The sequence below is a fragment of the Dreissena polymorpha genome, chromosome 1 (genome assembly GCF_020536995.1).
Source record: "Dreissena polymorpha isolate Duluth1 chromosome 1, UMN_Dpol_1.0, whole genome shotgun sequence".
Taxonomy (NCBI): Eukaryota; Metazoa; Mollusca; class Bivalvia; order Myida; family Dreissenidae; genus Dreissena; species Dreissena polymorpha.
In genome coordinates this window covers 177,896,133-177,913,881 of record NC_068355.1, presented here as the reverse complement: position 1 = coordinate 177,913,881, position 17,749 = coordinate 177,896,133, and the positions used below count along the sequence as shown (strand labels likewise).

Genomic DNA, 17,749 nt, shown 5'->3' with positions numbered 1-17,749 from the left:
TGAAAGTGCAAGCACTTATTTCCAATGGGGTCCTTTGGTTTTTGCTGAAGAGACAGCAAGCAGAAGAGACAGTATTGAGATACAAGGAATCCGGGTGGGATACCCTAGCTCTTTGCGAATAGATCCCTTGGTTCTTTTAAGTGCTCAGTGTATAGCACCGATACACGCGAGAATTACCTGGGTTTCATACCAGTACATCTCTAGTTGGGTGGGAAACACTTGAAGCATTTCTGAAATTTCCAGTGCCCCGGCCAGGAATGGAACCAGGGACCTCTGGAATGGTAGACCAGTGTGTTACCACTAGACCACCGTGTTTAATGTAGTCTTTTACAAACAATGTTGAATCATGCCAATGTGTTCAAAATTAGTCTTGCTCCATTACCCAGGTGAGCAATCTTGTTCAATGTCGGCCGTCTTGTTAAAGCAGTTGTCACAAAAAACTTTTTGTCCCCTACCGGTTTCACCGGAGGGGACTTATGGTTTGCGCTCTGTCTGTCAGTCCCTCAGTCAGTCACACTTTTCTGGATCCTGCGATAACTTTAAAAGTTCTTAATAGTTTTTTCATGAAACTTGAAACATGGATAGATGGCAATATGGACATTATGCATGTCATTTCATTTTTTTCCTACATCAAAAATTCGGGTTGCTATGGCAACAAATAAACTAGAAATACTGCTGAAAATGGTGGTTTTCTGGATCCTGCGATAACTTTAAAAGTTCTTAATATTTTTTTCATGAAACTTGAAACATGGATAGATGGCAATATGAACATTATGCACGTCATTTCATTTTGTTGCTACTTCAAAAATTCTGGTTGCTATGGCAACAAAAAAAAATTATTCTGATAATGGTGGAATTTCTGACAATGGTGGAGCCGGTAGGGGACTATATTGCTTGGCAATAGTCTTGTTAAAATTTCAGATTGCATTTTATGACGAGAGTGTAACCATAATTTTGTGTTAACAAAAAGTAAACTGAAAAAAGAAACAATATAATGTTTATGCTGAACTGTTTATGCTGAAGGATCAGATGTGTGACTAATTCATAATACTACCTGTATAATTGATAATGTGTAACAAGCAGATTTACAGTAAGTTTATGCTACGCTACAAATCTTATTCAATGCAGAACATAATCTGAATGTCACGTGAGCCAATAGTTAGTTGACAGCTCACATTGTTAAACTGTTTACTTGTATCAGACCAATGAATGTCATTTGAAGCTCAGCTTGGTTTCTGTTCAGATCTAAATCTTTATTTCTAGACTTTTAACACACAATTTAAAGCGACTTATAAAACAAAAGGTGTTTTTGTTAAATATAAATTGTGTTTAACAGACAAACTCTGGTTTTACATTTCATTTTAATTTAAGTTTGCTTAAATTTCATTATTAAACATGGCAACATTTTCTGTAGATTCTGTTGCTCAAGGCCATGTTGTGGATAAAGAATATTGTTGTTCAATCTGCCAAGATCATAATAAGGAGATAAATGCAGTATTTTACTGTAAAAAATGCAATACTTTTTACTGTGGACAGTGTATTAAGTATCACAGAAAGCATGGTCGGTGGTTTAATAAACAATCTCCTTATGGAAGGGATAAAATAAGGAAGTGGCCACTGTCTAAGAAAAAGGAGCATTATCTCAGAACATGTGATATTCACAAAGATGAACAATTAACTAAATTCTGCCAAGACCACAGTTCTCTGTGCTGCTCTAAATGTGTTGACTTTGATCACAGGTATTTTAAATATATATTACCTTCTTCAATTGTAATGTAATATTTCAATACCAATTATTGTACTGCATTAAGCAAAAGTGACTAGCAATATTCAGTCTTATTGATAACATGCTTAATAAGAATCATGGTGTGGCAAATTGCTGTGGTAGCTAATTGCTACCTAGATACATTTTCTGTCTGTTTCTTACTGTGGCTTCTAAAAAAACACTTATCATCTGTTGTGATTTTACTCCCATTTATACAAATCATCATTTTGTTAATTACCATTTGATAATTCATCTTTTGACCATACAATCCTTTTTGGAATACAGGCTATTAATGAAGTAGCTATTCATTATCATGTCTATCTGTAGTATCGGCCATCTTAATGAATACATACGAATTTTGGAAGTGAAACATTACAAAAACATGCATGTAAAATGTCAACCAAAGTTTAATGTGTATTATTGGACATAACAACAAAAACTGCGTTTGAATTGGCAATGTTTTGACAACATACTGGCTGGACTTTAAAAAAATAAGCAGCATTTAAAACATTTGAAAAAGTACTATTAATCCATAAACAAATTAACATAATTGTGAGCTACGTATTTAAAAAGCATAGCATCACTGGCAAAACATTACCTACTTTCCAACGAACACTGGAAGTCATGACAATTATTGTTGTAATAGTCATGGATAACCATCAAATACATTAAATTTAACCAAAACATTAACTGTCCAGCACTTCTTGAAGGTGTTTCTTTAAAGGAAGAGGACCAATTAGAGCTCCAGATAACATTTGGATCAAATTCTTATTTTACTGCATAGTTTAACAATTAATTCTTATTATACCCCCTATTTATAAAATTGATTATTATATTTCTCTGTATGTGTTTAATTATTTATTTCAAGCCTGATGTATTACTGTTTCCTTGTCTCAGCTGTTCTTCTGGACACTGAGCTTGAATGTTTATTAAACCGCTTTAGATTCACAGTCATTAACGAATTAGCTTATAAGTTCATCAATTATTTACGAAACCATGCTTTGGTTATTTTGTTCTTTAAAATCGGATTGAAAGAATGCATGCAGCGTGGAATTTTCAAATGGCTTTTGTGCCTTCTATGCTTCGATACACCGCTTTGGTCGGCCATTTTGGTTTTTTAGCTCCAGAGGCCAGCGGGGCTTATGTCATGGTCCTATGTCCGTCGCGCGTGCATGCGTGCATCCGTGCGTGCGTTAACTTTATTTTTTTACATCTTCTTCTCCTAAACTCCTGGTCCAATTCTGATGAAATTTCTCAGAAATGTTCCTGGGGTGAACCTTTTTCAAATTTGTTCAAATTATGCTCCTGGGGTCAAATTTGACCCTTCCCCGGGGGTCACAAAATTGAAAATTTTCTTATATAAGGCCTATTTTGTGAAAACTTTAAAAATCCTTTCGTCCATAACCATAAGGCCTAGGGCTACCAAATTTGGTACGTAGTGACATCTTATAGTCCTCTACCAAGTTTCTTCAAATTATGCCCCTGGGGTCAAATTTGACCCTGCCTTGGGGGTCACAAAATTGAACATATGCTTAAATAAGGCCTATTTTGTGCAAACTTTAAAAACCCTCTTGTCCATATCCGTATGGTATAGGGCTTCCAAATTTGGTTTGTAGTGACATCTCATAGTTGTCTACCAAGTTTGTGCAAATTAAGCCCCTGAGATCAAATTTAACTGTTTCCCAGGGGTAACAAAATTGAACATAATTTATACTTATATTGGGCCTATTTTGTGCAAACTTTAAACAACACTTTGTCCATAACCATTGGGCCTATTTCTACCAAATTCGGTATGTAGTGACATCTAATAGTTCTCTACTTAGTTTGTTCAAATTATGCCCCTGGGGACAAATTTGACCCTGCCCCGGGGGTCACAAAATTGAACATATGCTTTAATAAGGCCTATTTTGTGCAAACTTTAAAAATCTTCTTGTTCATAAATATAGAGCCTAGGGCTACTAAATTTGGTATGTAGTGACATCTAATAGTCCTCTACCAAATTTGTTCAAAGTATTCCCCTGGGCTCAAATTTGACCCTGCCCCGGGGGTCACAAAACTGATAGATTTTTACCAGGGGAGATTACTGCGGCCGTGTGGCTGTGACCAACAACAACAACATCTTGTAAACATGAGATAAAACCCTGTGATTTAATGCCATTTAAGATCAGATAGTGACTGCTTACAAAGGAATTGAAGTAAGAACATGTGTTATGCATGTTTTTCTTAAAAACTGAAAACAGTCGGGTTTTATTTAAATATGTCGAAAGTGACCATATATCCGGATAAAAATATTTCGGATGACATGTTAAGTTCATGTATTTTTTGTAGTGTTTAAAGCGGGTATATACGATTTTTTATATGTGTTTATTTGTAATATATTGATAGAATATGTTACAATTACACATAATAGACAAGAAAAATTATACATTAAAGCTGAATTTCATAAAATGCAGCAAAGACAAATTAGCGGCCCGAGCCGATTGTGACAAACATATTTTCCTACAATAACCAAAGCATTCGTCTTTGTATTAGGATTGGAGTTAGTGTTCGTGTGCCGTATAAATAGATATCGTTGCAGAAATTCAAATAAACCATTAAACTAAGTTTAGATTCACATTGTACATGTATGATATACATGCTGGCGAATTCGGCTGTACAGCCGTTTTCAATTTGAGCATTAAATATCTGGCTTATTTCGCATTTTTCAACACATGTTCTTCTTAACATTTATTTTAATTTATATTGAAATATATATATAATTAGTTTTTCACACATTTTATATAAATTCATAAATATTTGACAAAATCGTATATACCCGCTTTAAACCAGTATAATAATATCTTATTATGCCCCCCTTCGAAGAAGAGGGGGTATATTGCTTTGCTCATGTCGGTCTGTCGGTCGGTCTGTCGGTCCGTCCACCAGGTGGTTGTCAGACGATAACTTAAGAACGCTTGGGCCAAGGATCATGAAACTTCATAGGTACATTGCTCATGACTCGCAGATGACCCCTATTGATTTTGAGGTCACTAGGTCAAAGGTCAAGGTCACGGTGACCCGAAATAGTTAAATGGTTTTTGAATGATAACTCAAGAACGCATACGCCTAGGATCATGAAACTTTATGGGTAGATTGATCATGACTCGCAGATGACCCCTATTGATTTTGAGGTCACTAGGTCAAAGGTCAAGGTCACGGTGACCCGAAATAGTCAAATGGTTTCCGGATGATAACTCAAGAATGCATACGCCTAGGATCATGAAACTTCATGGGTAGATTGATCATGACTCGCAGATGACCGCTATTGATTTTGAGGTCACTAGGTCAAAGGTCAAGGTCACGGTGACCCGAAATAGTAAAATGGTTTTCGGATAACTCAAGGACGCATATGCCTAGGATCATGAAACTTCACAGGTAGATTGATCATGACTCGCAGATGACCCCTATTGATTTTGAGGTCACAAGGTCAAAAGTCAAGGTCACGGTGACCCGAAATAGTAAAATGATTTTCGGATGATAACTCAAGAACGCTTTTGCCTAGGATCATGACACTTCATAGGTACATTGATCATGACTCGCAGATGACCCCTATTGATTTTCAGGTCACTAGGTCAAAGGTCAAGGTCACAGTGACAAAAAACGTATTCACACGATGGCTGCCACTACAACGGACAGCCCGTATGGGGGGCATGCATGTTTTACAAACAGCCCTTGTTGATTTTAAAAACACAACTTCCATGAACATAATTATTTCAAGAAAAGTCAATGTATGATACTGCATGGTAAACTCAAACTTTGTATCCAAGAGAAGGAGTTGAAATTAATGAAGTGCAATGTTCTTAACTAGGCTGCTTTTTAATTACTTATGATTCATTGTTCTGTTTGTGAATCATGACTCATGAATTGTGGATATGAGTGTCAATTGCTCAACGATCCATGATATATTTCTGACCATTTTATAATTTTCTTAATATAAGTTATGAATTGATCTTAGAATTCAAATGTATTATTTAATTAAATACATTTATAAATATAAAGAAATAATCTTTAGATTATCATAATATTCTCAGGCCTGTTGGTCTTAGGGATGTGTGGGTTGTAAATTATATTTTGAAATGATTCTTTACAAAGAAAGATGCTACTATCGTATTTGTTATAAATGTGTGAAAGGCTCTAAGAAGAAACAAGAGATTATTACCCCTTTACCAAACAATAACAGGATTTTACGGGTTTGTAGTAAGCAATTTCTCCTTTTATCACAATTATTTCTACCCTACCTGATTATTTCCTTCATATTCCATTACAATTTAGTTGTCATCTGCAACGTCTTTCAAATTGGGACAGTCCAAAATGTGTCGTTTGGTAAAGGGTTAAAGCATTTTGATTCCTATGGGTCTTGTGAATCTGATTCAAATCAAATGCGTTGTAACATTTTCCATATATAAAATCTGACCCTTCCAACTTTAAGCGCCCAGTGGGATGAGGGATAGAAAGATAAAGTAACATGCTTGCATAAAAAACAGTGGAACGATACAGTGCCATCATGGTCCTCTTGTTTATGTAAAACGGTCACTGACAGGGCTTAACACTAAGGCACGTCCAAACGACATTCACTGCCTGTACCTAGGTCTGGGCTAGCCAATGTCCCAGGAACATGCCCGACAGGTAGTGTGTATTTTGGGAGGGATTATGTGTTCTATATCAATAAACTGCATTTTAAATAAGCTTTTCAAAGATGCAACAATCTTAATACAGTACGATCAGATGACAGAAGTCCCAGAGTGAAGTGACTGTCAGAGACAACAAACGGATCGTACTCAAAATAGATTTGGAACCCCCTGATTGCAATAAAAAAGAGGCAGATACATGTTATTCAGAAAATCCCCGGCAGTTTTCCCGGTAAAACACGTCAGTACCTATTTTTAAACAGAATTCCGCTAGATACGGTTTTTGATTGGTTTCCTCGTAGTGACGTGTTTTCTCGATAAAAATACGTTATAATCTAAAAGCCAGGATCGCCCATGGTTTCCTCGTAGTGATGTGTTTTCTCGATAAAAATACGTTTTAATCTAAAAGCTGGGATCGCCCAGGATCGTCCGGGGGGGATGAAGGCAACTCGACATTAACACAAAGTTACTATAAAATTATTAGTTAATTAATAATTGTAATTTGTTTGATCGATTAGAAGTGTTTGAAAATCTTTTTTACGCAATTCAATTAGCAAAACTTATATTAATGGTTGATCCCGGCTTTTAGTAGAGAGTTAACCCTGTACAATTGTTACGACTACAGTAACACGTTATTTTGCGAAACCTAAGATTCACTTTCCATTTGTTGTCAGACGGTAACCGCGGCAATCTATGTAAAAAAAGGTTTGGCTTTACGGGTGGGGATGGGGATTCCTCTGATAAGAAAAGAAAAGGGAAGGAGGCAAGTAAGAGAAAGTATCGGGGAAAAAAAGGGAAATTTCTCCCGAAATGGCATGAAGATTACAACTAGATGTCTTAAGTAGATGAATATTGAATTCATTAGCATTAGAAAGGCAAGCTAATAAGAATGATTGAATCATAATTGCGCATCTCTACACACAAGAAGATACAAGTTGAATGATAAATATTAAGGTTTTGATATACTTGGGTCAGGGCACATGAAACATTGGTCAGGGCTAGTAGGTTCTGCATTTACAAGCCCGAATGGGCTAGTTGAAAAAAAAGTTAGTGTTAAGCCCTGGCTGAAACTTTGGCTTAGGTCATAATGGCCAGTGGCTCATTTACATTGAATTGTTATGACATTTTGAATAGGCATACAGTATATTTATTGTGTATAAAAGTTATGATTAGTGTTATTTACCAGATACTATGAACAATAATGACTCGCCTGCAATAATAGGAGAACAGAAGCGAGACCATTTGACCTTTCGACCATTCTTAGGTTTGACTCTATTCCTCACAGCACACGCTTGAGTGCCGTTGACTTAAAGTTGTAGTTTGTTAGCGCCTAGACAAGTAAGAACCAGGAGGAAATGTTTCTAGTGTACAGGGGTCATCAAACAGAAAACTTGCAAAAACATTTACTATAATTGATCTGGCTACATCTAAAGCACATTGCAATTATCCATAATTAGGATTGATAGTCATAATTCACACGGTAATTACACATCTTATACAATCAAAATGTTACAATGGTAACACCAATATAATTATTCCCGCAAATCTGATTTGCTTGGATAATCACCTTTCCAACTATTCAACAGGCTGTTTTCACACTCGCTAGGCCATATTTGTGTTGAATTGTTTAACAACGCTGTGCTCTCGTTGGATAATAACTGAGATGTTACTTTTTTGTCAACTATTGCTTGGTCTACTCTTGGTGTAGGGAGCCTGAAAAAGCCCGTTTAATTTTTTGAAAGCTTATGAACAAAAGTACTTAAAATTCAACATCAATTTTCTTAGGCAATTAACAAAGCATACCTGTCGAGTTTTCTAAGTGTCTCTTTGGTCAGAGATTTAAACAACAGATTTCATATGATCATTTATGGCCCGTATTTGCATCGAAGCTTAATATGCAAAAGAGCTTCAATACCATATGTAAACAGCACACACAAATACACCAACACGATGGATTGTTATGTCAGAGCTTCAATAATATGTACAGGTCACAGCAAACACAAATACACCAGCACGATGGATTGTAGTGTCACCATCTTAGAACCGTAAATGCAAAATCACAGGTAAACAGCAAACAGAAATACACCAACACGATGTACAGGTAAACAGCAAACAGAAATACACCAACACGATGCATTGTTGTGTCACCATATTAGAAAGGTAAAGACAAATTCACAGGTAAACAGCAAACACAAATACACCAACACGATGGATTGTTGTGTCAACATCTTAGAAAGGTTAATGCAAAGTCACAGTAAACAGCAAACACAAATACACCAACACAATGGATTGTTGTGTCACCATCTTAGAACGGTAAATGCAAAGTTACAGTAAACAGCAAACACAAATACATCAACACAATGGATTGTTGTGTCACCATCTTAGAACGGTTAATGCAAAGTCACAGTAAACAGCAAACACAAATACACCAACACGATGCATTGTTGTGTCTCCATCTTAGAAAAGTTAATGCAAAGTCACAGTAAACAGCAAACAAAAATACACCAACACAATGGATTGTTGTGTCACCATCTTAGAACAGTAAATACAAAGTCAAAGTAAACAGCAAACACAAATACACCAACACGATGGATTGTTGTGTCACCATCTTAGAACGTTAAATGCAAAGTCACAGGTAAACAGCAAACACAAATACACCAACAGGATGCATTGTTGTGTCACCATCTTAGAAAGGTTAATGCAAAGTCACAGTAAACAGCAAACACAAATACACCAACACAATGGATTGTTGTGTCACCATCTTAGAACGGTAAATGCAAAGTCACAGTAAACAGCAAACACAAATACACCAACACGATGCATTGTTGTGTGACCATCTTAGAACGGTAAATGCAAAGTCACAGTAAACAGCAAACACAAATACATCAACACAATGGATTGTTGTGTGACCATCTTGGAACGGTAAATGCAAAGTCACAGGTAAACAGCAAACACAAATACACCAACACGATGCATTGTTGTGCCACCATCTTAGAAAGGTTAATGCAAAGTCACAGTAAACAGCAAACACAAATACACCAACACAATGGATTGTTGTGTCACCATCTTAGAACGGTTAATGCAAAGTCACAGTAAACAGCAAACACAAAAACACCAACACGATGCATTGTTGTGTCACCATCTTAGAACGGTAAATGCAAAGTCACAGTTAACAGCAAACACAAATACACCAACACAATGGATTGTTGTGTCGTCATCTTAGAAAGGTTAATGCAAAGTCACAGTTAACAGCAAACACAAATACACCAACATGATGGATTGTTGTGTCGTCATCTTAGAAAGGTTAATGCAAAGTCACAGTAAACAGCAAACACAAATACACCAACACGATGCATTGTTGTGTCACCATCTTAGAAAGGTTAATGCAAAGTCACAGTAAACAGCAAACACAAATACACCAACATGATGGATTGTTGTGTCGTCATCTTAGAAAGGTTAATGCAAAGTCACAGTTAACAGCAAACACAAATACACCAACATGATGGATTGTTGTGTCGTCATCTTAGAAAGGTTAATGCAAAGTCACAGTTAACAGCAAACACAAATACACCAACACAATGGATTGTTGTGTCACCATCTTTAAAACGGTAAATGCAAAGTCACAGTAAACAGCAAACACAAATACACCAACACGATGCATTGTTGTGTCACCATCTTAGAATGGTAAATGCAAAGTCACAGTAATCAGCAAACACAAAAACACCAACACGATGGATTGTTGTGTCACCATCTTAGAACGGTAAATGCAAAGTCACAGTAAACAGCAAACACAAATACACCAACACGATGCATTGTTGTGTCACCATCTTTAAAACGGTAAATGCACAGTCACAGTAAACAGCAAGCACAAATACACCAACACAATACATTGTTGTGTGACCATCTTGGAACGGTAAATGCACAGTCACAGTAAACAGCAAGCACAAATACACCAACACAATACATTGTTGTGTGACCATCTTGGAACGGTTAATGAAAAGTCACAGTAATCAGCAAACACAAATACACCAACACAATACATTGTTGTGTGACCATCTTGGAACGGTTAATGAAAAGTCACAGTAAACAGCAAGCACAAATACACCAACACAATACATTGTTGTGTGACCATCTTGGAACGGTTAATGAAAATCACAGTAATCAGCAAACACAAATACACCAACACGATGCATTGTTGTGTCACCATCTTTAAAACGGTAAATGCACAGTCACAGTAAACAGCAAGCACAAATACACCAACACAATACATTGTTGTGTGACCATCTTGGAACGGTAAATGCACAGTCACAGTAAACAGCAAGCACAAATACACCAACACAATACATTGTTGTGTGACCATCTTGGAACGGTTAATGAAAAGTCACAGTAAACAGCAAGCACAAATACACCAACACAATACATTGTTGTGTGACCATCTTGGAACGGTTAATGAAAAGTCACAGTAATCAGCAAACACAAATACACCAACACAATACATTGTTGTGTGACCATCTTGGAACGGTTAATGAAAAGTCACAGTAAACAGCAAGCACAAATACACCAACACAATACATTGTTGTGTGACCATCTTGGAACGGTTAATGAAAAGTCACAGTAATCAGCAAACACAAATACACCAACACAATACATTGTTGTGTGACCATCTTGGAACGGTTAATGAAAAGTCACAGTAATCAGCAAACACAAATACACCAACACAATACATTGTTGTGTGACCATCTTGGAACAGTTAATGAAAAGTCACAGTAATCAGCAAACACAAATACACCAACACAATACATTGTTGTGTGACCATCTTGGAACGGTTAATGAAAAGTCACAGTAATCAGCAAACACAAATACACCAACACAATACATTGTTGTGTGACCATCTTGGAACGGTTAATGAAAAGTCACAGTAAACAGCAAGCACAAATACACCAACACAAAACATTGTTGTGTGACCATCTTGGAACGGTTAATGAAAAGTCACAGTAAACAGCAAGCACAATTACACCAACACAATACATTGTTGTGTGACCATCTTGGAACGGTTAATGAAAAGTCACAGTAAACAGCAAGCACAAATACACCAACACAATACATTGTTGTGTGACCATCTTGGAACGGTTAATGAAAAGTCACAGTAAACAGCAAACACAAATACACCAACACAATACATTGTTGTGTGACCATCTTGGAACGGTTAATGAAAAGTCACAGTAAACAGCAAGCACAAATACACCAACACAATACATTGTTGTGTGACCATCTTGGAACGGTTAATGAAAAGTCACAGTAAACAGCAAGCACAAATACACCAACACAATACATTGTTGTGTGACCATCTTGGAACGGTTAATGAAAAGTCACAGTAAACAGCAAACACAAATACACCAACACAATACATTGTTGTGTGACCATCTTGGAACGGTTAATGAAAAGTCACAGTAAACAGCAAGCACAAATACACCAACACAATACATTGTTGTGTGACCATCTTGGAACGGTTAATGAAAAGTCACAGTAAACAGCAAACACAAATACACCAACACAATACATTGTTGTGTGACCATCTTGGAATGGTTAATGAAAAGTCACATCTCCTTTTTGACAGCTCGATGGTGTGATCACTAGCACGCGCATTTAAACAAAAATTAACCTAACAGTCATAGCATTGGTCAAAATAGAAATGCAACACAATTGCATCTAAAATAAATTTAATTGCAATTTATTTCCATTCTGTTTTAATATGCTCTTGTGAAAATAATAAAACCTGTCTGGGGATAAACAATACTGAAGTTAATTCAAAAATGAAATACTTTATTTCTGATTTACAAGATTTGGGCAAGTAGCATCATACACAGGTGGTTAGCGTGTGGCTATGATATTAATTAGTGAAAACATCATTTTGAATGATAAATAATCATATTATAACGAAAAATTGAATTTTATGGAAAAAAAATTCACTATCAAATATATATAAAACAAGGTATGCAACTCAAAATCACCCCAAAACGGGGTGCATTGCTTTTAACAGCCATATCTTCATCAATTGTACAGCGATTTTCACGATCTCGGTCTTATTCAACGCAGAAATGAATTTCCGTTTTACAAATGTATATGTCTTGCAATATTTTTACAAATGCTGGGTCAACTTTTAAGAAATAACACGATACACAGCCGCCTGACCCAGTTGACAATGATCATGCAGTCTTTAAGACTGAAATCTTCACGGAGTAAAGGGCATCCAGGCTTTTTCCGCCCTATGCCACGGGTCTGAAATTCGGCCCCATTCCCAATGCAAATCTGGTTGTTTTTTTCCCAATTGAAAAAAAAAATTCCCAATTAAAAAAAAAATATATATTTTTTTTTTATTTTTTTTTTTAACCTTAAAATATATGAGTTTACCTGATCCAGTGTAGAAAATAGAAAGTATTGCATAATTAAATTATTTGTTGCCTTGAATTTGTTTTAAAAACTGTTAAATATGTTAATGATTATTTAAGACTTTCCTTATTTTCCTCAAAATCCGGCGCTTCGCGCAATTTTTTTCACCTCAAAAAAGGTCAGGCCTTTTCCCCAAATTCAGATTAAAAAACCTGCACTTATTACACATGTTCATATTTTGTAAAATTTTAATAATAAGTTATCAAAATAGTCATTATTTACCAGTTAACGGTTTCTTTGAAATATAAGAAACACTTTTTACTTGCGATAATTTTTCCCAATTGAGCCAATTTTGCGATAATTTTTTTCCCAAAATAGGGTTTTTCACGACGCGAAATTCCCAAAATTCCAGTGTGGCGTTTTCCCAAAATGGAGCGGAAAAAGCCTGTGGCATCTTCCCTACAAAGTTCATGTACCTCGATACCATAATTCAATTAAACGTATGAAAAAACATTATTACCGTTCTTGTCGTTACATTATGCATCAAGACTAACTGTCCAGCGCCGTTTGAAACATTTGTTTACATACATTTCATCTAACTGACATTTATATCACACGAGTGATTTCATTGGTCCAATGTGTGTCTTTACAACTGGAGATTTCATTCATAAAGACTGCATGATCATTGTCAACTGGGTCATGCGAGTAATTACAATTATCTCTATACAGTTTTACTGTTATTGCATGTTATTAAAATGGACAATATTCAAAGGTAAACATATTAAATATATTTATTGATTTTAGTTGAATACACCACTAATTAACTCTCAAGTTTGTACAGATGTGTTTATATGTGTAAAAATATTCCCCAAACTGAAATTTATCAAATTGGTGTTTATTTGCGCTTTTTTGGCCCCTTGACTTAAGCATTTACTCACATGCCATTTGTGAATATACTTTGCCATGACTCTATGCCCTCCTGGGTAAAACACTTTTAATTGAGGGGGGAGGGGGTGCAATTAACGACTGCCATTGAAATGTGTGCGTCCAGCAGAACTGTTTAAAATCCTATTATTAAATGATACACATATCTATTTATGCGGCTGTTATTGCAATTGTAATTTCTATTTATTATCGTTGTCAATCGCACCGTTATGACCTTCAGATTACTGCAATGAAACCAGATTATTTTACAACTATATTCTGGAGCAGGTAGGTTATGTACAAAGTTTTCTGAACCTCTGTCCTGTACAAAGTTGACTAGTTGTGCGAAGACTGTAACGTTATTCACACATAAATTCCTGTCAATGAAATTGCATTACTATTTTTACACCACAAAGTATTGTTAAATGGTAAATGCAGTGTGTTTTATTCAGCAAAACATAAAACAAACATAAAAGAATGTTTACCGGTAAAAATGAATTTGAGCAAAAAATATTGTGGTCATGTTTCAGTCAATATTTTGACGATATAATTGAATTTGTAAAAATTACATAGTGTGTTCTATTTTAGTATAGGGGTCAGTGTGCCCAGTGTGTCATACAAATCAACCCAAAGCTTTGATACACATGTACAATAATATTAACTGCTTTTTGTACTAAAATTTTGCAACCTTTATCTGTATATCATATGTAAGGGCAAAGTACAAATAGTTTTATCACCCCATGTTCTATAAATGGAAAACCAATTGATAAAGTCTGATACTATTTAAATTATCTTACATTCACTTCACCTTTATAAATGATCTCCTCGTAAAACGACCTGACATGAATAAACAGGTTAACTGTTAGAACATCCACAGGACATTTTGGTTTATCGTCCTCATAATCGTAGAAACATATCAGTTCAGATTGTTGACGTTAAATATTTATCTCAAACTAAGATAACTACAATATGGGATTGAATTTATCATCTTAGTTACGTATGAAAAGTCTTTGTACTGTGATTTTACAAGCTCTGATTTGATTGTGGTGTACTATGCGGTCAGTACATGTAAAATTAAGGGCCGTAAATGTTTTGATAACGTGATTAATTTCATTCAAACCCAACAAACAAACAATTAAATGGTGTTTTTACAAACGATTATGACCTCATCTTTTCAACCATACATACTTAAATATAAGAATGTATGGTCATGCCGTTAATTGAAATAAAACTTTACATTCTCTTTATAGAAAGACATAATTTATTTGACTATTTGTAACTTTTATGTTTTCTCAGGGAAGACAAGTAGCCCAGCAGCAAAATTACTAGCCCAAAATAATTTTTTTAAATATACACCCTGCTAATGGGTTTCATCATTCAATAGCAGATAATCTTTTAAAAAGTAAAATTGTATCAGCGTTAACTGTAAAGCCTATTGCAAAAACAATTGCAACACAATATAACAAGTCGAGGTAAGTATGTCCTTAAATGGTATATTAATCAAAACTCTTTAACATGTGATAAACGACTTCTTCGTTCATCTCATCATCACTGCAATCCTGGAGATCCTCTTTGTCAGAAACCATATCCTGTAAAACAAGCCTGATCATTATTTTCCATAAGATTACTTGACACGTGAAGGCATAGATGGCATACGTTTATCATACATGTTGACTTTTTTCTTATGCTGTGTTTTAAAGCATAGCTTATTAAACTCTGTCTTACAGAACAGATAGATAGTTTATTTGCGACTTAAGCATATACAGCTCATCGTCAAAAACAATAAATCAATCATAAATACATATACATACACATGCGTCAAACTAACAACAAATGTTTATGCATTTTTACACATAGATGATTTTTGTGAGAATGCAATATGAAAGAGAAAGAGAAGGCTCTTAATTGTTTAACAAAGTTAAGTAAATGATTATGATCCGTTAGTGATTGAGAAAAATAAAATATAGACATTATGCAGTTATAAATTATTTACAAAATCACAATTTTGGGGAAAAAACTATTCTCTCATAAGACTATAAATTTTCGGCTCTAAGTTTAAATGCTTTTATACAAAAATTAGCTAGACGTATCAATACAGATTTTCTAGTCTCATTCAACAATTGTACAAATTTAAACATACTTGGTCTTCTTTTGTAAAAAACAGGTATACATGTATTTCTAATATTATCATATAAAGGACATATAAGAACAAAATGGTACTCATCTTTAATTTCATTCATTGAACAAAATGTACATGTTCTTTCATTTCTTTGAATATTTTGGTACCTACCAGTTTCTATAAATAGAACATGGGAAGATAATCTCAATTTTGCGATTATGTTTCTAAATTTCGAATTTTCAATTTTGTCAAAATAAATGGATCTTTCAAATATGGGTTTCAATTCTTTGTACAAATAAAGTGATGGAGAGTCATTTACATCAATTCGCCATTTTGAAATAAACAAATCTTTTAATCTATTGCGAAACATTATAATAAAGCTGTTAACATTAACCGATTCTGGATATAACCATACGTCATTAAAACCTGACTCTTGCAAGAGTTTCCGAACGTTTGATGTCCATGACTTGGAGTGAGGATTATCACATGATTCTTTAAATTGTTTACGAATAATATTACTTAAAATACAGTTAGAAGATTTTTCGTTGAACAATTTTAAGAAATATTTAACTACTCGCAAATATCAACATAAATACATCGGATATCTCCCTACTTCGGCATACAAAGCATTTGAATTAGTAGAAGCTTTTACACTTAAAGCCATATACAGAATTTGCGTTGGACACGCACAATATTTTCGGCTTTAGTAAACCCCCATACCTGGCTTCCATAATTTAGAATCGAGGCAACATATGCATCAAACAGATTTAACATTATTTTAACAGATACATTCAATGATTTTGTAACAGTAAATAATGCGTTCATCGCTCTAAGCGCTTTGGCTGATAAAGTATTTGTGGCTTGTATAAACGAGCCGCTGCTTGAAACTACTTTTTCTAGATAATTAAAATTGTTCACGATTCCAATTGGATTATTATTGTACACCCATGTATAGCCTTTTTTTAATCTGCCTTTATGAAAAATAACAATTTTTGTTTTTTCGACATTCACCGTTATATTCCACTTCGTGCAATACTCAAACAAATTGTTCAAGGATGATTGTAAACCCTCAGATGATTCTGAGATTAGTACTGCGTCGTCGGCGAATAATAGAAGATAAATGGATAATTGATCAATTGTAATGCCCGCATTTATATCAGCTTGTAAGTGCAACTCAATGTCATTTATGAATAATGAAAACATTATTGGCGAACATATTTCTCCCTGTAATAACCCGATGTCGGATTCAAATAAATCGGAAATACTATTCATATGTTTGACACCTAATTTAATCTGGTTATACAAAGAGCGAAAAACGGACAGGAGTTTGCCATCGATACCGGACCTAATGAGCTTAAACCAGAGATGCATACGATCCGTTAAGTCATATGCCTTTAAATAATCGACAAAGCAGCAAAACAGTTTTTGTTTATTATTGATATGACTTTCAATCAATGATTGAAGGACAAATAATGCGTCGACCGTACTATAACCCGGTTTGAATCCGAACTGTGCGTCAGTTAAAATGTCATTAGCTGTAGCCCAATTTTGTAAGCGTTCATTGAGTATACTCGTGAATAACTTAGCAAAACAACTCACAAGGGTTATACCTCTATAATTGTTGGGTATTGAAGGATCGCCCTTTTTATAAAGGGGAATAATCAGACCCGTTGACCAGCTGTGAGGAACTTTCCCGGACTTGAGAATATGGTTAAATAACAATTCCAATGCATCACCTATTACATGAACACTTTCTTTAAAGTATTCGTATATTATATTGTCCGAAGAACATGCCTTATTATTTCCTAATCGTTTTGTTGCCATGATAATTTCCTCGATTGTTATGTATCTGTCGAGCTCCGGGTAAGTACTTTCAAAGTTATG

The 17,749-nt window shown here is 35.0% G+C and overlaps 1 protein-coding gene across 1 annotated transcript in view; it reads left to right on the top strand.

Annotated features, from left to right (window-relative positions):
• The first annotated feature begins 1,152 nt into the window (after positions 1-1,152).
• The window catches only part of LOC127862722 (uncharacterized), a 185,654-nt gene continuing 169,057 nt past the window's right edge, over positions 1,153-17,749 (top strand). The window contains exon 1 of the mRNA XM_052401984.1: positions 1,153-1,739. Within this exon, the coding sequence (XP_052257944.1) occupies positions 1,396-1,739 (344 nt within the window). The 5' untranslated portion in view covers positions 1,153-1,395. The remainder of the gene's footprint in view (positions 1,740-17,749) is intronic.